This window comes from Acanthaster planci, linkage group LG11 (assembly GCF_054643075.1).
Source record: "Acanthaster planci isolate LZ-2023a linkage group LG11, COTS_SCS, whole genome shotgun sequence".
In the NCBI taxonomy this organism is placed as follows: domain Eukaryota; kingdom Metazoa; phylum Echinodermata; class Asteroidea; order Valvatida; family Acanthasteridae; genus Acanthaster; species Acanthaster planci.
Genome location: NC_141787.1, coordinates 439,385 through 460,613, shown reverse-complemented (window position 1 = coordinate 460,613; position 21,229 = coordinate 439,385). Strand labels below are relative to the sequence as shown.

General features: G+C 43.6%; 2 protein-coding genes across 2 annotated transcripts in view; both read right to left on the bottom strand.

Moving 5' to 3' along the window:
• fam20b (FAM20B glycosaminoglycan xylosylkinase) overlaps positions 1-21,229 on the bottom strand; it is a 49,831-nt gene that overhangs the window by 16,986 nt on the left and 11,616 nt on the right. The gene's annotated exons all lie outside the window — the stretch shown is intronic.
• Positions 578-21,229, bottom strand: part of LOC147797221 (uncharacterized) — a 28,543-nt gene continuing 7,891 nt past the window's right edge. The window contains exon 3 of the mRNA XM_087143682.1: positions 578-21,126. Coding sequence (XP_086999808.1) covers positions 2,981-21,126 — 18,146 coding nt within the window. The 3' untranslated portion in view covers positions 578-2,980. The remainder of the gene's footprint in view (positions 21,127-21,229) is intronic.

Here is a 21,229-nt window from a genome sequence, read left to right as displayed (position 1 = left end):
TTAACCCAAGAAATCACAAAAAACTTGTTTACTTAAAAATGCTTAATGAGATGAGAAATATGAATCTGAAACAAATATTTATCCTAGCTGTGCTTAGGATTGACTCTAAATTTAGGTGTACTCTCGTTAGTGCTTCAGGATTGGAAGGGCTCAAATGGAAGAATAAAATCTTTTTAAACTGAGATGTTTTGGTTTCCTTTTTTGTAACTGATTGTAGTTGTGCTTAGATTGAGTTTCCTAGGTTGAAAAAAAATTAGAATAGTAGACTTTGAGGGAAGTTATGACCCGTTAAAGCAAACAACTGGATATACCAGCCATTCGAACCTTGTTCTCTTCAACTTAATTTCAACTCTCCTCCATGACACCTGCTGCATAATACACTAGTCTGTGCATAAAAAAGGTCAAAAAAGAGGCTCATAACAATGGAACTGCGTTAACACTACATGTCCAGAACCCAGTTGAATGCAACGGATTTGTAGAATTACTGAAACACGCACTATACCAGGAAGTGTGTTGAACCAGTGGAGAGTGTTACCTGTTGAAAAAACTTAATTTATTCACACAAAGAAGTCATTCATTTTCTTTACCCTACTTGACTCTTTATTTCTCTGCATTTACCAATATCATTACTTAAAATAAATGGATATAGCTAGCAGTACACAGATTATGCTCGACTTTACAGGCATTGGAAGTGGAGCATAGAATACTTGTAATTCTCCAACAATCCAAGTTGTCCCTAAATAAATGAATAAGTTGAGTCAGCTGTATTAATGATAGAAAAGTTAAATATGACCCATGGAGGAAGGAATGGACCAGAATTTGTCCGGAATAAAATTGTTTAACATTAATAGCCTCACCCTATATATAATATCCAGAAAGTATTTTTTACATTTGTCCACTGCTTTTGTCATACACATTTTCCTAATCAACTTCCAATGCCTGTAATTTTTAATACACTGAAAATAAAAGTTAAGAAGTAAAGTATGTAGTATGTGAGCCACGACATTGAGGAGAGGGATACTTTCACAGTTGTGACAAGCCTGCTCTTGAGTGAATTGTATCAATACCAAGTTATTAGTTCCCTAATTTCAATATAGGTAGAGGTTTCATAATGATTGCAGTTGATGATTGCTGACACCTTGTACCCTCTCCAACTACTATCAGGACATCAGCTACTCTAACTTTCAAAAACAGCATTTTTAATACATTCAAATATACTCTAAAAATAACTTCTCATTTACCTTTAAGCCCCCTTACCACTTTGATTATATATTTTCATGTATAAATAATGGTTAAAACTGTTACAGGTTCACAAATGTTATTCTGATTAATTGGATCAGATTGTACAAAATGGGTGTTGATAGTCGTTTGGACTCTTGGTATGAATGAAGGGAGTTGGAACTACCTGCTCAGTTTGACATTTTATCCTCCCTTTGTCTCAATCACCTATATCCTTTCATCAAATCTTGTTCAACTGTTTCATACTCAAAACTAGAACCTCTTACTCATTTTATAGGATTTAGTCCCCATCTAAATGTATCGTCCATTACTATATGATAAATACACCAAAATGTTCAGTTAAAAATCTTTCAGTTATTTTTGTATGTAATAAAATAAGATATTTAAAAAATCAACAAAAGATTTACAAAGGAAGTAATCCAGTTGCATTATCACTAACACAGGAGGCAGCTGCACACGGATCCTTGAATTTGATTTGACACTACCTCCAATCAATGAGCAGAGTGTTTTGTTAAAAATTAAACAAAGGCATTTCATTGAGTACAGCAAATCTGCAATTTTAGATTATAAACAGAGTAAAAATTTAAACTTGAATGTTGTCAAAAAGAACAAAACCGGATAAAGCACCTTTGTTACTCTTTGCATAGAGGAATCAAAAATTAAAATTATAAAACTATTAGCAAGATGTAAGTCTTAAATATACGTAAATATCTCAAAAGATTTTTTCCCAATTACCTAGACCTCAAACTGTTCACATTTCTGTATATAACAATAATTGTGAAGTACATGTACTTCTGAAACTTTCGCATTTAAGACAACCATTTTAAAGGCATTATGTAAATATTGAATCACATGCAGGTAATAACATTACTAACTGGCACCACATTTAAAACAAAACAAAGTTGCAGAATAAAAGTACGAGTGGTTTTTATGTCTGTAACATTCATGTTTTATAAAAATATTTTGCATATTTACATTAACATCAAGGTCACATTTCCGCACCTTGTTCCTCATGCTAATAGTTCTCACAAGTGGTGTTTTTCAATCCTGAAAATAAGTTCCTCGCAGATAACTAAATACTGTTTAAGAAATATATGTATCAGTTTGGTTATGCTTGCATAGATATTTACAAACACTTTTACTTTATTGAAAAGACAAACTATTTTCATCCTATAAAACAACTCATTTCAACGTTTAAATATGCCCTACACCAAACTTCTAATACAAAATATTCCTAAATCTCACCTGTAAAAGTAAACTCTCTGCAGTTGCTTATAAAAATACATTTTTAGGATAAAAAATGCACTATACACATGTAAGTTGTCATTACCCTTAAGACATGAAAACTGAATGCAGTAGCTCGAGTAGTTCGGATGTTAACAAACTTAAATTTATTCTAAATGTTACATTTAAACTTTTTCTTTGACAGCCAAACTTTGGCAGTCCTTTGCAAAATGCAAACTCAAAACTAAGGTCAAATAATGTTCTGCTAAAATTCGCACAATTTTCTAATCATGCCTTGTCTGTGTCTTAGGATCTCCATGTTGCAGCAAGATGTAGTAGCAAGAACTCATAAAGAATTATTTACTCAAGAAGCAATGTCTTTAGAAGTCACTCTTAAGGTAGCAAAACCTGAATTCAAGTTTCAAACCGCCATTTTTTATTTAAACAATCAACAGTTAACCATATTGCTTCATAGGAGCATGCAAGAAACACCTGAAAAACAGTTCTTATTGTCCATTTAAAAGTGTCCAAACTCAAAGAGTTCTTGTCCTGCAGATAAGTCTGGGTCTGACTTTGATAGTCTGCTGTACTGAGACAGATGCGTGTGGCTGATTTCCTGCTTCTCCACCAGCTTGGCATACCTGATCTCTGCAGATAGTGCTGGCATGGCTCCTGCATCTACCATCAGGTGTTCAGGGGAGGGATGTATTCTGCTGCTTTGCTGCTTGGTGTAAGGGTAAGCAGTGGAATAAGAGGGTGGTGTTGTGAAAGGCTCACTACTGGTTGTTGACCTGCGGAGATCAGGCTCAGATTGGGAAAGCCGATTGTTGTATCTGTCTCTTTGCCAGTTGCTGTCATCTGTGCTCATTCTGTAACCGGTGAGACGAGGTCTATCAGGGAGCACAACTTCAGACATGCTCAACTCTTCTCTGACCCGTTGACGGTCGATTTTGATGACGGAGCGTCTTTTACGGGGAGGTTCACCAGGCATCCAGGAAGCATCCCTTTGAGGTCTGGTTTGCTTGGAAGGCGCAAAGAATGGTAGATCAAATGAGTAGACGTCACAGTCCCCATACACTGTGACATCATCATCAGAGCTAACATCGGAGTTTGTAGAGGATGTGGCAAAGTCTGTGGGGCCCCCTTGCCAGAAGTTTGGATTCTCATGCAGGAATGGATCAGTGAAGTCCATCACAGCATTGAAAGATTCAGTGTCTGTATCTGAATCAGTTGTGTCTACTTCAGACTCGGGGTCCTTGAATGTCAATGGCAGCTCGCTCTGTGCTGACCATTTGGGTGGTTGGCTCAGTTCACGATGTTTCTCAATCATCTCTGACAATCTGCTGATGGGCAGCACAGATTCATCATCACTTGGGATCCCATCGGAGAGTAAGTCAGAGAGACGAGTAACCATGCCTCGTGGTATCGGCAGCAGCTCCATCGAATGGCCATGCTCAGAGGTCAAGAAAACTGGCGACATCCTACCGGGTGTGTGTGACGGAGACTGTGATGGAGACAGTGAATGGACGATGCGTGCACCAGGTCTTGGTGAGCCCTTCTTGTCATATGGAACATTCAGTCGATAGGCGGAGGTCTCTCTCTTAAACCATTCACTTTCTTCGATTGGTGCAGGGAATGTATCATTAGAATCATCCAGTATCACATCAGGGATACTTTCTGTTGGTGTGTGCTCAAGATTCATGAAATGCTGACGACCTCTAAGGGGGCTCTGCATAGTATAGTTTGAAGTTGACCGACTGGTGTATTCATATCTAGAGGACGTTTGAGTATATTCTGGGGTGCTGAATGGTGAACTGTCAGGCAGGTCTGGTGTCTTAGTTTCATCATCCCGGTTAACAAAATAGCCCACCAAAGTAGCCTGATCATCTGTCAATATCACTTTAGATAGCCGGAGATCCCTTCGAATCTTCTCAAGTTCTGACAGTTCTGGTAAACTGTCAGATTCAGTGTCTGAAAAGATGGGAGATGTGCCATCTGTAGAAGATTCTGTAGGCATTACTTGTTCCATAATGCTCATGCGAGACAAGTGTAATGTTGAAGGCACTAGAGAGTGAGTTGTAGGTGTTGATGTTCTGAATGCACTGGTGTAGGTTGTACCAGCTGCAGTTGTTTGAAGCAGAATCATCTCACATCGTGGTGGCATGGATTGTAAGACTTCTCTGGTGAAGTGACTACTTGATTCATACTTGGAGTCAAAAGAGCCCATGTATGATGAGGTCTGTGATGTAATTGGTTGGAAAGGATACAGATCAGTTGACTTGAGGGGGACATAGTCCAGCCTTGCAATTTGCGGTTCCAGAGGACTCTTGGCGTGATCAGTGGAGCTTGGTCGATTGCTGTAGCTGTATGTAAATTTGAGACTTGAAATGTCAGATGTTGTAGGAGAGGTGAGCCGTGGTGGTATATATTCTACCGGTTGAACCTTTTCTCCTGTTACAATTTCTTTAATGTATGTACTTTCTATAGGTGCCTCTTGTGATCGGACAGGGTAAGGTGGCACATGAACTGGACCTTGGCTTTGAGGACTTATTATTTCAAATGTTAGGAAAGACAGTGGCGAGTTGGCCTGCTCTCTGACTACAGGTCGAGCCTGAATTCTTCTGTCTGTGACATCCATGCTTCCCTCATGTTGTACTGAACTGTCTTCTTGTTTGACAGGGATCTTCTCAACGAATTCATGTTGATCAAGGAGCTCTACCTGTGCTGAATAATCACCTGTCTCGTGAGGTTGAGTGGAAGTGCTCTTATCAAAGGTGACAGGCTTGACTTGAAGTGTAGTGTCTCTGTAAAACACAGGTTCAGACTGACAAACAGCATCCATTTGATTAGTGATAGTTTGTGTATTTTCAGATCTTTGGAGGGGATTCTCTGTCTGGACATATGTCTGGTGGATCTGTGGGACTTCCATCAATGTTCCTTGTTCTGCAGTTTCTGGTTGCACTTGGCATGGAGCTCCCACTGTCTGAGGATTGTGGGAAAACTGCACAGACACATCTGATTGGCTTGGTTTGGCCTCAAACTGATCACCCTTATCTGTCTTCTGCACCACCACTTGAACTCCAGACTCACGATTTGGTTTTGCAGTTGGTGTGGTACCACGATGAATCATGCTGGGTTTAGCTTGTACAGGGACATCTGAGGTGCATATCTTATCAGATGTAGTTCCTCTCTCCACTGAGTATACCTGGGTTTGTGTCATTCCATCCAAGGGCCTTGGTGTGTCATACTGTGAAGATTTGTCTGTGGTAGCTGTGCTTGCTTGTGTGGGAGCATCACGCAGATATTTCACGGCTGGAGAGGTTCCACGGTCTAGCATGAGGGGTTTTATTGGTTCTGGCTTATACTCAGAGGGCTGGTACATCACTGGTGCCTCAGCTCTCACCTCATAGATTGTTTCCTTTACATACTCTTGTTCAATCTCTCTGCGAATAATCGGCTCCAAATCACGTCTTACTTTGGGCTCAATTTCTCTTCGGATCTTGAACTCAAGGTCATCTCTTGTGCGCTCTTCAAATTCATGTCTAATTCTTGACTCAAATTCAACCTTGAGTTCCTCTTTTATCTCCATCATTATCTCCTCTTTGTACTCCTCTATGAACTCCTCCCGTATCTCTTCACGAAGTGTGATCTCCAGCTCTGTTCTCAGTTCATCATGCACTTGTGTCTCAATTTGTGAATTAAAGTTGTGTTGGACTTCATTGAGAAGTTCCTCTCGTAACTCTTCCCGTATTTCATGCATTACCTCAATTCTTATTTCGTCACGGATTTCTTGACGTAGGTAAGAGCTATCCAATTGATTGAAAGGTTCCAGTTGTGTAGGAGATGCTGAAACGTGCTGGATCACAGCTGGTTGGATTGGAGATTCAGTAATTGGCATTTTATCCTTTTGAATCTCCTCAAATGCCATGTGTATGGGTGAGCTGGCCCGATCAAGGCAAGCAGGTTTGAAATCCACAGACTGAGTAGAGGAGTCAAGGTGTTGAGCGCGATACTGTACCATGAAGTCAACTGTTCTGACACTTTGCTCATATTGTGTAGTCTCATGGCGCTGAGTTGGAATGACATAAATTGATACGTCCTTGTTCTCCGGCTTTGTTGATGTACCCTTTTCACGAGACTCTGGACTCATCTGGACAATCGCATCAGTAGAGCTTACCCTTTCATACTGAGTTGGGATATGATGTCGGTCAACCTGTGCTTGAACAGCCACCTGGGTCTTTCTTATCGTCAGTGGTGAAGTGTTTTTGGCCACTGAAGCTGGCTTTGCCTGAGTTTGCATATCTGAAGTTGGTGTTGACTGTTTCGGAGTTGATGTTCCTTGCTCCAGTGTTTCAGGTTTAGCTTGAGTGGAAATAGGTGTGCTGTCCACCTTCCAAGTCATGCCAGCATCCATCATCAAAGGTTCAACTTGAGCAGAGATATTTTGGCCAAGTGTATAATGCTGCGTCGCTGCATCACTAGTCAGTACCTCATTGGTGGCAAAGTCTGCTTGTGATGAGACATCCTTGTTTGACACATGGTCAGTGTAGCATGATTCACTAGCAGTGATTGGGCCGGCTTGGACATTGGTATCAGCATGGCCAATCTGTGCATCAAACTGGCTCTCTGCTTCCTTCATAGGAGGAAACAGGGGTGATGTGCTTCTCTCCTTGGTTCGGATATCACCAGTCTGAACAGCAGAATCAATGTAATACTTGGGAGCTGACATTGCTTGGTTGGTCTCGTCCTTAGTGATAGGTTCTTCCATCTCGAAGGTTCTTTGATCTGACGTAAACAGCTTATCAATGATATCTATGCTTTCAGTCATTTCAGCATCATACAGGCGGCTGGAAAAATCTTCAGAATAATCCCACACTGGCGAGGAGCTTTCCTGACGGGGCTGAAATTGGGATGATGTCTTAATTCTTTCAATGGGATGCTCAACAAAGACAGGAACTTGTTCATCATGGGCAAGGTACTCACAAAGTCTGTCTGAATAATCATGCAAGAAGTCACTTTCGACATTTGGGTTGAAGGGTTGATGTGGTACGTATTTGACGAGATCTCCAATGGAGCTGTCTAGTTCCCCTGGTACAGCATCTGTCTGAGATGATGCATTGCCGACCTCTTTCCTTTTGAAAATGGGAGAGTTTGCTTGCTCTCTGATGACAGGTTTGACTTGGACTGAGTTGTCTGCAACAAACAGTTTTTCATATTGAGAGGTGTTATGCACTAGTGTTGCATAATCACACTGTGAGCCCTCATTCTTTTTGGGAAGGAACGTTTGGGTTTCAAATGCTCGAACGTTGGGTCTTGTTGTTGTAGATTGATCATGGGATTCGGGCTTAATAGCAGCATGAGTCAGCTCGGATTTGGTGTTTGGTTTAGACTGTATACCAACATCCGATTTCAATAAGATGGTCTGTGTTGAAGACTGGGATGTATCATACTGAGCTGATGTTCCTTTGTCATTTGTTTGTGGGACAACTCTTGGAGAGGATGGCCTTTTGTCTGTCGGTGCTATGTACTGTACTGATACCTCGGTTCTCTGTAATGGAACTGTTGATGTTCCTTCATCTACAGTCAGAGGATGGATTTGTGTGAAGGCGTCTACTGGCTTGAACACCATATCATGCTGCACTGCTGTTTCATGGGTTATGACTGAGGGGTTTCCTATGTCCACCTGAATTTCAACCTGAGAATGCTTAGTGATTTCTGTTGTTGTGGCTTGATCGATGGTCAGAGGCTGTGACTGGTTTGCAGAGTCGATTCCAGTTGACACGGTCTCAGTTGTTGAGTCCTCGGTAACTGGGTTGTACTGCATCTGAGCATCTTGGTACTGCACTGTTGGCAGTGGAGCCACATGCTGTTCTTCAGTGAAAACTTGGGCACTGATGAAATCTTCCTTAACTGACTCCATTCGGAACGATTCCTCACTAAAGTAGGACATAACAGCCTGGACTTCAGCTGTTGAGGTTTCTTGGGATGTAGTCTGAAATCCCATGTCACAGGTATCTGCTTGTGTCTGGGAAGAGCCATCATTGTAGACAGGACCAACTGGAGAGGATGCCCTCTCTGCGACGTCAATACTGGTCTGCACAGTCTGACTGTCGTACGAAGGTTGATGTTGGATGGACCTGTCTGTTGTCATGGTTTCAGGGAATGGAATAGGAGCGTGCTGTATCTTAGTGACCACGGGATGAACAAAGTCATCAATTTCTGGGGGTAAATTGGCTTGGTTTCCCTTGTCTTTTGTGTCAAATTCAGTCCACACCCCTGCTTCAGCTGAAATTGGCTTAACCTGTGCTATTTTGTCTTGTGTGTCCTTTTCCTCTGCATGTTGAATGGAGACATCAATTGTTGATGGTTTTGTACCATCTAAGTTGACTTGAATTGGCTGATCAATTTGTCTTGATTGTGTTGTTTCCGATATGTCATCCACCATCACTGGCTTGATTTGCAGACCCTTGTCTGCCAAGTCTGGTAGATCATCATGTTGGACGCATGCATCGTAGCATTTCATCTCCGCTTGAGTGGTGATGTTTCTTGAGTGCTTGGGTATAGTTAGGGTAGCTCTTGCTTGTGTCTGGGGTTTGATGGCAACTTGAACCATAGCTTGCTTCATATTCATAGGTTCAGTGTTACTGTGAGAGCTTACTGTCCTAGCCTTGCTTGTCCAAGTAGTCTGGTCAATCTTTAGAGGCCTGAACTGCATTCCTACATCCATCATCTGTGGTTTTTCTTCACGGATGACAACCGTTTGAATACCAGTTGTCATTACGCTCACTTCCTCTACTGTCTTAGCTTGTACTCCAGCATCTTTTTTCTCTGTTGTTGCTTGTGAGCTTTCCTGTCGGACATCAATGGAGGTGTATGTACTGTGTTCTTTTTGATGGGTGAAAGTCTGGTTAATAGCATTTTGTACATAAATCTCATGCTGTGCAGCAGTGTCTTCTGTCTTGAGTTCTGTCTGGGTCCATGCTGGAAGTGGTTCTAGTGGCATCATAGTCAGCATTCCGTGATCACTCACTGTTGGACGAGCTTGTGTGCCTGTATCAAGTAGCATCGGTCCAAGTTCCAAATAGGATGGCCCTTCAAATTGTGGGTCAGTGGCGGACATGCCATGATCAGTCGTCCTCGGTTCTACTTGTGTGCCAGTATCCATCAAAATTGGCCCCAAGTCAAGGAAAGGTGTTTGCTGCACAGGAACCTGACTAACCCTGATGATTTCTTCCATTGGTTCCTCTGCAAAGTCTGTTTGCACCTCAGTGCTGGTCAAGATTGCCTCCTCGGTAGCTGTTGAGCAGTCATCGTGACCTGGCTGCACCTGGACTGGTACGTTGTTTACCTGTGGTTTGACTTGAGTAGGTGTGTCAACAAAATGCTTGTTGGTCAACTTTTCTTCCTCAGGGTATGCAGTTGATTCCAGATGACTGATAAAGTGTTTCTTTTGTGGCATCATCGAATATTCACTTCGCACTGTCGGGGTCACTTCTCCCTTCACCACTCTTGTAGAATAGATGTTAAACTGTGTGGCTTCGCTGTCATGCTGCATTGACCTGTCATCAGTCTTCACATCAGCCTGGATGGAGGCATCAAGTAGCTTTGGTTTGTATTCAGGCAGAGTGAGTGGGGCGTGCACTGGTTGCAGATGGATCGGAGAGATGTGTTCATCCACAACACGAACAGGAATGCCATCTGTTTGCACAGACATGCTCATGGACTTCATTGGTTCGGTGACAGTTCCCTCATTCCAAGTGTTCTTTCTCAGTGTTTGGGTTGTTCCAACTTTCAATCTTTTTACAGGTGCATCAGTGCCACTCTGCATGATGTCTGGACCCTCAGTTTGAGCACCAACACTGATAACATCATCAATTGTCTGTGCAAAGGCTTCTACAGCTTCAGGAGATGGAGTGATAAATTGGATTTCCTCAACTTCATCAGTTTGTGTTTCTCCATGCTGTAGTTCAGTCTCCTCAGTCTGGGAGTATCCCATAAGAACCACTGCAACATGCTGCATTGACCTGTCAACGATCTCAGGCTTGGTTTCCAAGAAAGTCTGAAGACAAACATCTTGTGAGATCGTCTGATCGGTGGCTGTACTCATGTTGACAGTGACTGTACTTTCTGTCTGAGTTTTCTTCGGTGCTGCATTTGACTCATACTGAGTATCTCTCGTCCGGCGGACTGGAGTAACAGTCTGTGACTCGGCCACAGCATAACTGATTCCTGGTGAAGAGGGTCTGTCTGTTGTGAAGACTCTAGTTGTCTGTGAGTCTTCATGTATTACTTCCGCACTTGCTTGTACACCAGTATCTGTGACTTCTGCTTCAGGAGCTGAGAATACCATTTGTGATTCAACTGGTTGGAGATTGGCAACATGAATAATCTCTGGCTCAATCACTGGCATTTCATCAGTTTGTGTTGTTGAAGTCTTAACCTGGCTTTCTAACGCACGTGTCCCTTGTTCCTTAGTCAGTTTAACAGGTGTTTGAGTGTAAATGTCTTCGTTGGTCAAGTATGGAACTGGTTCAAACTGGAATCCCTTGTTTTCGGTCTTTGTAGGGAAAGTTTGAGAAGAGATGGGTCTGACAGTTCGGGTAGTTGTAACAGTACCAGCATAAGATACTTGCTTTGGCTCTGTCTGAACTGTTTTTGCAATCAGATGCTGGAAAGTTTGTGAAGGTGTGTCATTTACCTCCTTCCTGCTCTCAACTTGGATATCGGCATCAATCATGTCGACTGGACATGTCTGACTGTCTTCATCCATCAACTCTATCTCGGAATCAAAGTCAGAGAGAATTGTAACCGGATCTGTTTGAACGTCAGTGTCAATTCCACTGTCAAGCCATGATTCCTTTTCATCGTCAGGTTCGGCAGATTTAATGATGACAGGATCAGTTTGTATTTCAGCTGTATTTGTTTCTTTGAATGATCTCATCTCTAGTCTGACTTCCCTCTTCTCTATTGGCTTCAGCAAGGCTTGGATTTCTTCTTTTATGATGTACTCCGTTTGAGACGTGGCATCATCAAGAACTGGTCTGACCTGGATAGGAACATCCGCCCAGAGGATTTCTCTCTGAGTCCACCTGGAGATGGTTTCAGGGCCTGATGTCTGAGTGCCTCTTTTGTCGTACTGCTGCAATACTGGAGTTGTTCCTTTGTCCATACTCTTGGGACATGCTTGCATTGTTTTCGATGCAAGTGAAATGGACCAGGTATTTGTGGAATTGTGCTGGTATTCTGTCTGGTCTGTAATTGACCCTGCGTCGTTGACTTCAGGAGTAAACTGTGTAGGTTTGTCTTTGCCGTAGAGGGAAGCGTACTGAATCGCGGCATCGTGAACGTTGACTACAAAAGTTTCCATTTCTTTATCAATTACATCAGGTTTCACTTGCACGCCCAAATCCTTCAGCTCTGCTTCATACTGAGTAATTACATGCTTCACTTCCTGGAGAATGGGGGATGTGCTTCTTTGGATTGTTTCCAGGAAGGTTTGTATGCCAGATTCCTCAGTATCAACTAGGAAGCTAAGTGGTGATTCTACAGGATTGACTTTGTCAGGAATGATGATCTCCTGCACGGTGGGTTTTTCTTCCAGTTTCTTCTTGAGAGTTGCTAGCATTTCTTCTAGGTCCTCTATAGTCAGTTCTGTTTGGCAGTCAGACTCTTGCATCTCAAAAGCAGTAAATGAAGCTTGTTCTCGTGTATCGGGAGATGTCTGTGATTCAAAATTGTTAGATTCCATAATGTGCTGTGTTCCAGCCTCAATCATTTCCTGGAAGACTAAGTCGGAGGAGGTTGAGGCATCATGGGATTGTGGAGCTGCCTGTGATGACACATGCACAAAGGCAGTTTCATACTGGGAAGCTTGATGAGTGATGTCTGGATTCTCCGTCAATGTAGTTCCCTCTTTGACATCAGGTGAAGTTTGCATCACTTGAGACAGTGTCTCAGGTTCATTTTGTACAGCGATTTGAGCATACAGCTTTACGGGTGTCATTGTGTCAGTATCCTGCATTCGTGGACCAACTTGAGCATAGGCACTAAATACCTTTGGTAGCTGCATGGAAGTACTTTGATCAGTTAGTACCACATTGTCAGTTTGAGATTCGGCTACCTGCGTCTCAGGAAGCAGTGGAGGTGGAGCAAAGAGAACTGGCTCAGTCCTCATTGGTGCAATAAGCGGTTCTGGTTCTGGCATAGGATTGGTTTGTGAGGCATTATCCTTGCCATGATGAGCTACAGTCTGGCTTGATGAAGGTTGTACCCTGATGATAGGTGTGGTTGTTTCTTGGGTTCTGTTTTGTACAACGGCACTTACGTGCTGATGCATTGTAGGTATTTCAACCTGTGTGGATGTACTGTAGAAGTACATGGGCTCATACTGCACAAAAGAATCTTTAAGGACTGGAACAAAGTCAATGATTGTTACTGGGTTTGTCTGGACTTCCATATCAGAGACTTCAACTGTCTCCTCTGTCTGGAAACCTGTTGCTGTCTGCTCAAGACCAGTGTACTGTGAACTGGTGTTTGCCGTAGAAATTGAAGCTTGCATAGTCTTGTGTTCAGTCCTGAGTGGTCCACGTGGTTGTATACCCACCAAGTCACCCGCATGCTCAATAGGCTTGTAGTTCTTCTCTTTCAGAGGGACATAGCTTCTGCTTGTGACCAGATACTGTTGAGTCTGAATTCCGGAATTTTTCATACGAACCTTTTCCTCTACATCTGTTTGAGATGAGATTGTTGCATGTCTAACAGTTGCTTGTGCATAGGCAGTTGCATGGTGTACTGACATCTGAGATGTAACTTCACATGTTTCAGGGAGAACAAGGATGCCTCGCTCTGCTGTTTCTTTAAGAGTTTCTATCGCAACACTTGATATTTTGGGCTCAACTTGGACTTCCGCATTTTGTGTTTCAACAGGCAGCTGTGGTGTGCTTTCAACCACAGAATCTATCTGAGGAGCAATAATTTCTTTAACAGGCTCATCATCTGTCATGCTCCAGTGATCTCTGACCGTGGGCTCCATCATCTGGCTAAATGACATTGTTGAAGGTTGGGCTTGAGTTGGTTTTGTTGTTAAGTGAATCTTCACAGTGGTGGTGCCTTGGGACACCAGTTGTGGTCGATGCATCGTCATCTGCTGACCGACAGATGCCATTTTAGGAACATTCTGGACATAAGCTTGAGTATACTTCCTAACAAGAGTGGTGGTTGTTTTCTCCTGCTGATCTGGTCTTGTGAGGATAGCTTGATCAGTCATAATTGGTTCAGCTTGCGTCTCTGAATCAACAAGCTCCACTGAAGAGAATTCAGGCATAAATTCAATAACTGGGGCTTGTTCGACTGTAATGAATTCGTCAAGTTGGATGGGTTCTTCATGTTCTTCTGTCTGCATGCTACTGTCTTTTGTGACTGCAATCTGATACTGTGTTGATGATGCCTTCACATCAGCTTTCTCAGGTGACACTCCAATTGTTTTCAGGGATAGCTTTTCTGTTGAAGATGCTGTGTGACGTGTTGGAATAGATGTTTGGGATGACACAGCTGTCCTGAAGCGTTCAGGCTCATACTGAACTACAGATTCTTTAAGCTGTGGTCCCAATGTTGATGTAAATTTGGACTCGAGCTTCAGCTGTGTAGTTTGAACATCTGAGGTTTTCATAACCTTCTGCTTCTCTGGCTCTGTAAGGATTGCTCGATCAGTTGTAATAAGTTCAGCTTGTGTTTCGGCATCAACCAGCTCAACAGGAATGGATGCAGGCATGATTTCCACAACTGGGGCTTGCTCAACAGTAATGAATTCTTCAATCTGAATAGATTCTTCTTCTTCTTCTGTCTGCATGCTGTTGTCTTTTGTGACTGCCATCTGATATTGTGTTGATGAAGCCTTTACATCAGCTTTCTCAGGTGACACGCCAGTTGTTTTCAGGGATAGCTTTTCTGTTGAAGATGATGTGTGACGTGTTGGAATAGATGTTTGGGATGACACAGCTTTCCTGAAGCGTTCAGGCTCATACTGAACAACAGATTCTTTAAGCTGTGGTCCCAATGTTGACGTAAATTTGGACTCGAGCTTCAGCTGTGTAGTTTGAACGTCTGAAGTTTTCATAATCTTCTGCTTCTCTGGCTCTGTAAGGATTGCTCGATCAGTGGTAATAAGTTCAGCTTGTGTTTCGGCATCAACCAGCTCAACAGGAAAGGATACAGGCATGATTTCCACAACTGGGGCTTGCTCAACAGTAATGAATTCTTCAATCTGAATAGATTCCTCTTGTTCTTCCGTCTGCATGCTGTTGTCTTTTGTGACTGCAATCTGATATTGTGTTGATGAAGCTTTTACATCAGCTTTCTCAGGTGACACTCCAGTTGTTTTCAGGGATAGCTTTTCTGTTGAAGATGCCGTGTGACGTGTTGGAATAGATGTTTGGGATGACACAGCTGTCCTGAAGCGTTCAGGCTCATACTGAACTACAGATTCTTTAAGCTGTGGTCCCAATGTTGACGTAAGTTTGGACTCGAGCTTCAGCTGTGTAGTTTGAACATCTGAGGTTTTCATAACCTTCTGCTTCTCTGGCTCTGTAAGGATTGCTCGATCAGTTGTAACAAGTTTGGCTTGTGTTTCAGCATCAACCAGCTCAACAGGAATGGATACAGGCATGATTTCCACAACTGGGGCTTGCTCAACAGTAATGAATTCTTCAAACTTAATAGATTCTTCTTGTTCTTCTGTCTGCATGCTGTTGTCTTTTGTGACTGCCATCTGATATTGTGTTGATGAAGCCTTTACGTCAGTTTTATCAGGCGACACTCCAGTTGTCTTCAGAGTTGCCTTTTCTGTGGAGGATCCTGTTGTACTGGTTGGAATTGATGTTTGGGATGCAACAGCTGTCCTGAAGCGTTCGGGCTCATATTGGACTATCGACTCCTGTACCTGCGGCCCAGTTGTTGATGTTGATTTGGACTCGAGTTTGACGTGGATAGTTTGAACAACAGATGTTTTAATGTTGGGTTCATGTTGAGAAGCAACATCACTCATTATTGGCTGTACTTCATTTTCAGTTTGTGTCTCTGTATTTGACATTTCCATCTCGGGGAGTACAGGAGCAGACTCGAGTACTTCGATCTCTTCCACTGTCACTATTTCCTCCCCAAACACTTTCGGTTGCTCCTGTTCTTCAGTCTGGATGCTGTGGTCTTGAAGAACAGTCTTCTGATATTGAGTTGATGAAGTCCTGACATTTGCTTTCTCTGGAGAAATGCCAGTCGATTTCAACACGATCTGTTCGGGAGAGAATCCTGTGCTGCTCGTATGAACAGCTGTTTGATTTGAAACAGACGATCGAAACAGGTCTGGTTCATACTGAGCAAACGACGTCTTGAACTGGGTAACATCAGTTGATAGACTAACAGTCTCCCTCTTGACAGGTAGTGTTTGGACTGTAGTGTCAATTACAAGGAACTCCATCTGAGTACTGCTGTTTGTGACATCAAGTTGAACATCTGTCTGAGTTGACAAGTCATCATTATTAATATCATACTGAGTAGCAGTTTGAGTCTGAGATATCTCTGTCGATGAGAACGCATCCCTTTGGCTGGGTGAAAGCATCTGCGTTGTTTTATCCAGAAGTTCTGCTTTTAGGATGGGGATGGAAGCCACAACTGGTTCTTCTACTTGTGGAATGATAAGCTCGATGACATTTTTCTCTAGTGTTTTATCTGTCATGCTCCACTGCTCCCTGACTTCTGGTTTGGATGTCTGACCCTGTGTGCTAGTTGCTGGTGATGCCTGGACTGACATGGCTTTGACTGCAGTCTGGTCGGTCAGTGTACCTTCTGATGTAAGGTTGGATGTAGGTTGGATTTGGGCAAAAGCATCTTTACAAGGAGGTTTCACATAAGGCTTTGGGAACAGGTTTGCCATGCTACTTCGTTCGTTGGACCCACGTATCACTGTTGTCATTCCACGGTCTGTAGTTTGGGGCTTAACTTGGGCAGCATGCACACTATAAGCTGTTGTAACTGCCAAAGTACCAGTCGATGTCACAAGAGGATCAGCCTGGACACTGCTGTCTCTGAGATTTGTCAATTCAACATGCTGCACCACTGCATCAGAAGTCTTCATGCCCTCTGGGGATGTTCCTTGATGTTTGGTCTCTTCTGGTACAGTTTGTGTATCCACATTGGATGTTTGAACATTCCGATTCATCAGTGCAACGGATTCTTCAGGAGCTCGTAACACTTCTTGGATAATTGCTGGCTCAACTGTGATTTCGCAATCTGCCTGAGTGCCAACGTCAAGTTGAAGTTTGATTTCCATTGCTGTACCATCTTCAACCATCTCAGGCTCCACACTGACTCCAATTTCATTGCTTTCAATGATGTACTGCATCCCTATGTCAATACAATAGGCTTTAGATTCTGAATATTCTGTTGCTTTGTCTACAGTGCGTGGACGAACTTGAACTGGAACCGTCTTACTCAAAATATCCAGAGGTTGTGTGAAAGAATCTGTGCTATTTTGAGAAACCTGCAGCCCAAAGTTGCTTCCATCTATTTTCTTTTCTGTGAATTTTTCCAGTGTTTGAGGCTTAACTTGACCTGAGAACTCCACTGTTTGTGGTGCAGTCTGCATGGCAGAATCTGTTACATCAGGAGGTGTAGACAACGATGGCATTGAGTACTGTTCGCCTTGTACCACTGCTTTGACAATAGCTGGCTCTGTCTCAATTTCCATAGTGACCTGAACTGACACTTCTTGCTTAGCAACAGAAACAGACTGAGTCGACGTCTCGGTCGTTGGGAGCTCTTTTCCTGTTGAAGCATCTGTTAGCAGAGCATGTGCCTGGACTTGGCGGCTTAACGTTGACATGGCCACCTGTGAACTGTTGTCTGCGTAGTTTACCACCGGAGTACCAGTACCAACATCAGCCACATGAGCATTAACTTGAATAAACTTGTCACCCTGTTCGACTGTGAGAGGTGTCAGTTGAGTGAAGGCATCAGTCAGCTTTGGGGTATCCATGCTTGTGAATGTTACATTGATGCTTGGTACGGCTTGAACAGAAGATTCATCAGTCTCAGCCTGTTCTTGGGTCGGTTCATCAACCTGAGCGAATGCATCCAAGAATTTCTTCACGTTAGTAGCAGCAACCCTGTTTTTAACATCCGGTTTGACTAGGATGGCGAAGTCCCGTACTTCCTTCACATTGGTAGTTTCTGTTGACTTGTCCGTTGATTTCACTTGCCGGTTATCTGTTCCGGCATCTTTCATTCTGATCACTACGGATGAGTGACCATCTGTGACATCTGGCTGTACCTGGGCACCGAAGGTTTCTTGGTTTGGCTGTGGACTACCAACCTGCACAAAGGTTTCCACATACTTTTTGGTCTCAGTACTTGAGGCCTTGCTGTTCTTTTCTGGCACGACTTGAACAGTAACGTCGATCTTCTCCAGCTCTGGCTCTTTGAATGTTATGGGTGCATGAACTGGTTGTACAATTGTCGGTGCAATGTGAGGAATCTCGTGAAGTGGTTCAACTTGTACGCCAAAGTCGGAGGCTGGCGATGGGTCTGTGAGTATATCACGATCCTTAGTTGAAGGACAAGTTTGGATACCGGCTTCTTGCAGAGAAGATTTCTGGGGTGTTGTTGCTGTTGTGGTTTTTGATGGTGAAGCTTGGGTTTCCTGTGAGGATAATTCTGGCTTGAAAATTTGGAAGAAATCGGAAGACTCGGTGGCTTCTGTAACAGTGTATTTTATTGCCGTTGTGGGTTCAACTTGGACGTCTTCATTAACACTAGGTCTAAGGTCACATGATGTGCTCTGTTCAGTAACTTGCGGTTGAATATTGGCTTCAGTGGACACTGAGGAACTCCGAACAACTGCACTTTGGGAGGCCTTTGAGGAAGTTGTGGCTTGAGAAGCTTGAGTCATCGTATCAGCTGTAGCAGGCTTTTTCTGTAGTGCCATCTCTACTATTTGTTGGGTCTGTTGAACAATTTCGGGCTCCACGGCAATCGGCTTTACTGCCTTCAATGACAGTCTCCTCTCCACATTTTCTTCAATGTCACTCAGCAGCGTCAACCAAGGCTTTGTCGGTTCAGTGAACGTGTCGTGAACAACTGGTTTCTTCACCTTCATCTGCTTGGGTCCCTTCAGCTTGAAGATTCCCAAACGAGTTGGGCCCTTAGGCCCCTCTTTGGGTCTTTCAGCCAGTTGAGATTCAAGCTCTCTGATTGTGACTCGGTACTCGTTTTCAACAGAACTGCGAATATCTTTCACGACCTTTCCCCATGGTCTTTCTGGTACAGTTCCCTGTTCTCCAGTGTGAGGTGCGTCAATTTGTGTGTACATACTGACTGTTTGCACTTTGGGTATTTCAGGGGTACTGAGCTTGAAATAGGCCATTGTTTTCCCAGAGTCTGTTTCATCTCTTCCATTTAACTGGTCTTCCAGCTCTCGGATTGTACGTCTGTATTCATTCTCAAGAATTTTCCTCACATCAGTGAGGATGCTCGTCCAGGGCCTGTCTGGTGCAGTTTCTTGCTCAGCTGTGTGTGGTGCAGCTTGTGTCTTCTCACTCACCATTGTTGGCTTTTCGGGCTCTGGTTGTACATCCGGTCCCTTCAGTTTAAAGACGGCAACAGTCGGAACGACTGCCTCAGCAGCAGGCTCATCTTTAGGTGACGACATCAATCGAGTTTCCAGCTCAGTGATGGTGCGTCTGTACTCATTTTCCAAAATCCTGCGTACATTGTGTAGAACATCAGACCAAGGTCGGGTTGGTTCCGTTACCTGATCAGTCATGAGAGGTTTTGGCTTGATCAAATCGCACTGTGTAATGTTATCCCACTTCTCTGGTGCAGGCATGGTCTTAGGGCCTTTGAGTTTGATGACGCTTACTGAAGGAGCTTGTGTTGTGGGGACTTGCTGAACAACTTCCTTTGGTTGGAATCGTCGCATGTGCTTCTTGTATTCCTCAATGGCCTCGTCTTCTATCTCTTCCTTGAGCTCCCGCCACGGAAGATCAGGTTGAACTCCACGGTTTATTACTGTCGGTTTCTGAGCCTCGGGACCCTTCTTAAGCTTGATCACACTGACGGCTTGCACTGGTTCTGACACTTCTTGAAAAACCGCGGGGCGATTTAACAGGCTCAATGTTCTCTTGAACTCTCTGAGAGCTTCCTCCTCTATTTCTTCTCTGATTTCCTCGAATGTCTTGACTGGTCCGGTACTTTTCTCGTACATGTGTGGCCCAGATATCTGAGTGACAGAATCTCGCACCAGCTTCTCTTGTGCGGGTTCTTTCTTGAGCTTGATTACACTGACAGAGCGAACTGGCTCGTGCAAATCCTGTTGTTCAGCTGGTCGGTCCAGTTGTTTCAGAGTTCTCTTGAATTTCTGAACAGCCTCTTCTTCTACTTCTTCAACGAGTTCTTGGAAGCTCCATGCAGGCCCCGTGCTCTTCTCGTAGGTATGTGGGCCTGAAATCTGGGTGAAACTGTCCCTGATGATCTTTTCTGGGGCTGCTTTCAACTGGATAATTCCAAGTTTCTGGACAGACTTGGAAACCTCGAAGTTATCTTTTGGAGTAGGGGCTGACATTCGCTTGTACCGACTTTCAATCTGGTCTTCCACTTCGTGGATCAAGTGAGACCAAGTGAAGGTTGGCATTGTTTCCTCATCTCTCATCTCGGCACTACTCTGAGTTGAGCGATCCATCTGACTAAATGGGACTTGATGTTGTACTTGTTCTTCCTCGCGCTTCAGTTTGATAATGCTGATTGTGCGAGGTAGAGCATCAGTTTCATCAGTTGATTGGTCATGCTGCTGTTTCCTACTGGTCTTTCGCAGGATTTCACTCTCAACCATACTGTGCATCTCACGTAGCAACTGGGCCCATGTATTAGCAGGTTGAGTTCCTCTATCTACTACTGACACAGGGATCCTTGTGGTGGGCTCCCGCCTTGAATTTGGCTTCAACAATTTGATGATCCCGATAGTTGGCATGTCAGAAACAGGGGTATCTCTGGGGGTTGCTACTTGCTGAGTTGTTTCTTCAGTAGTTTCAAAGTACTCTTCCGTTCTTGAACCTGTCATTGGTCTGACATCACTAACTGTTGATCTGGGACGCACCAACCTCACAACTCCAATAGTTGGTATGTTATCAGTGTCCTGATCGAATCGACTTTGAGACTGCCGAGATGAAGCTCTTTCGTGGACACTTTCTTGAAGGATCTGCTGAGCCAAGCGCACAATAGGAACCTCATGCTGTGTCCACTTGTCAGTCTTCTGTCCTCTTGGTCTGTCTTCTGGTGCCGAGTCTTCGCCACTTGCAATCTCACTTTCCACGCCTGATGATTCTGAGGCAGTGTCTTGACGAACAAGCCGAATAACTCCGATCGTGGGGACTTCTTTAAAAGGATGCCTGTCGTCCTCTGGGATATGTGCATGCTCACTTCTAGCTGGGGCTGATCGTGCGCGGCGAGGTCTTGGGGAGCTACGATCAGTTGACCGGCTTGTTGAGCGGTAGGTGACATCTTCGAGAGAAGCCGAGGTGAGATCCTCTTCACTGAAAGTTATGGTTGAAGACTCAGTTTGGTCCTCCCTGATTCTTACATGCTTAGATGACTTGGGATGCATCAATCGGATAACACCTGTAAACCAATTCATAAAAAACATACCTTCAATATCACGCTAATGCTTAGTAGTGTATTTTCTCACTTATAACGTCTTATAATCATGTGCGCATTATTAAAT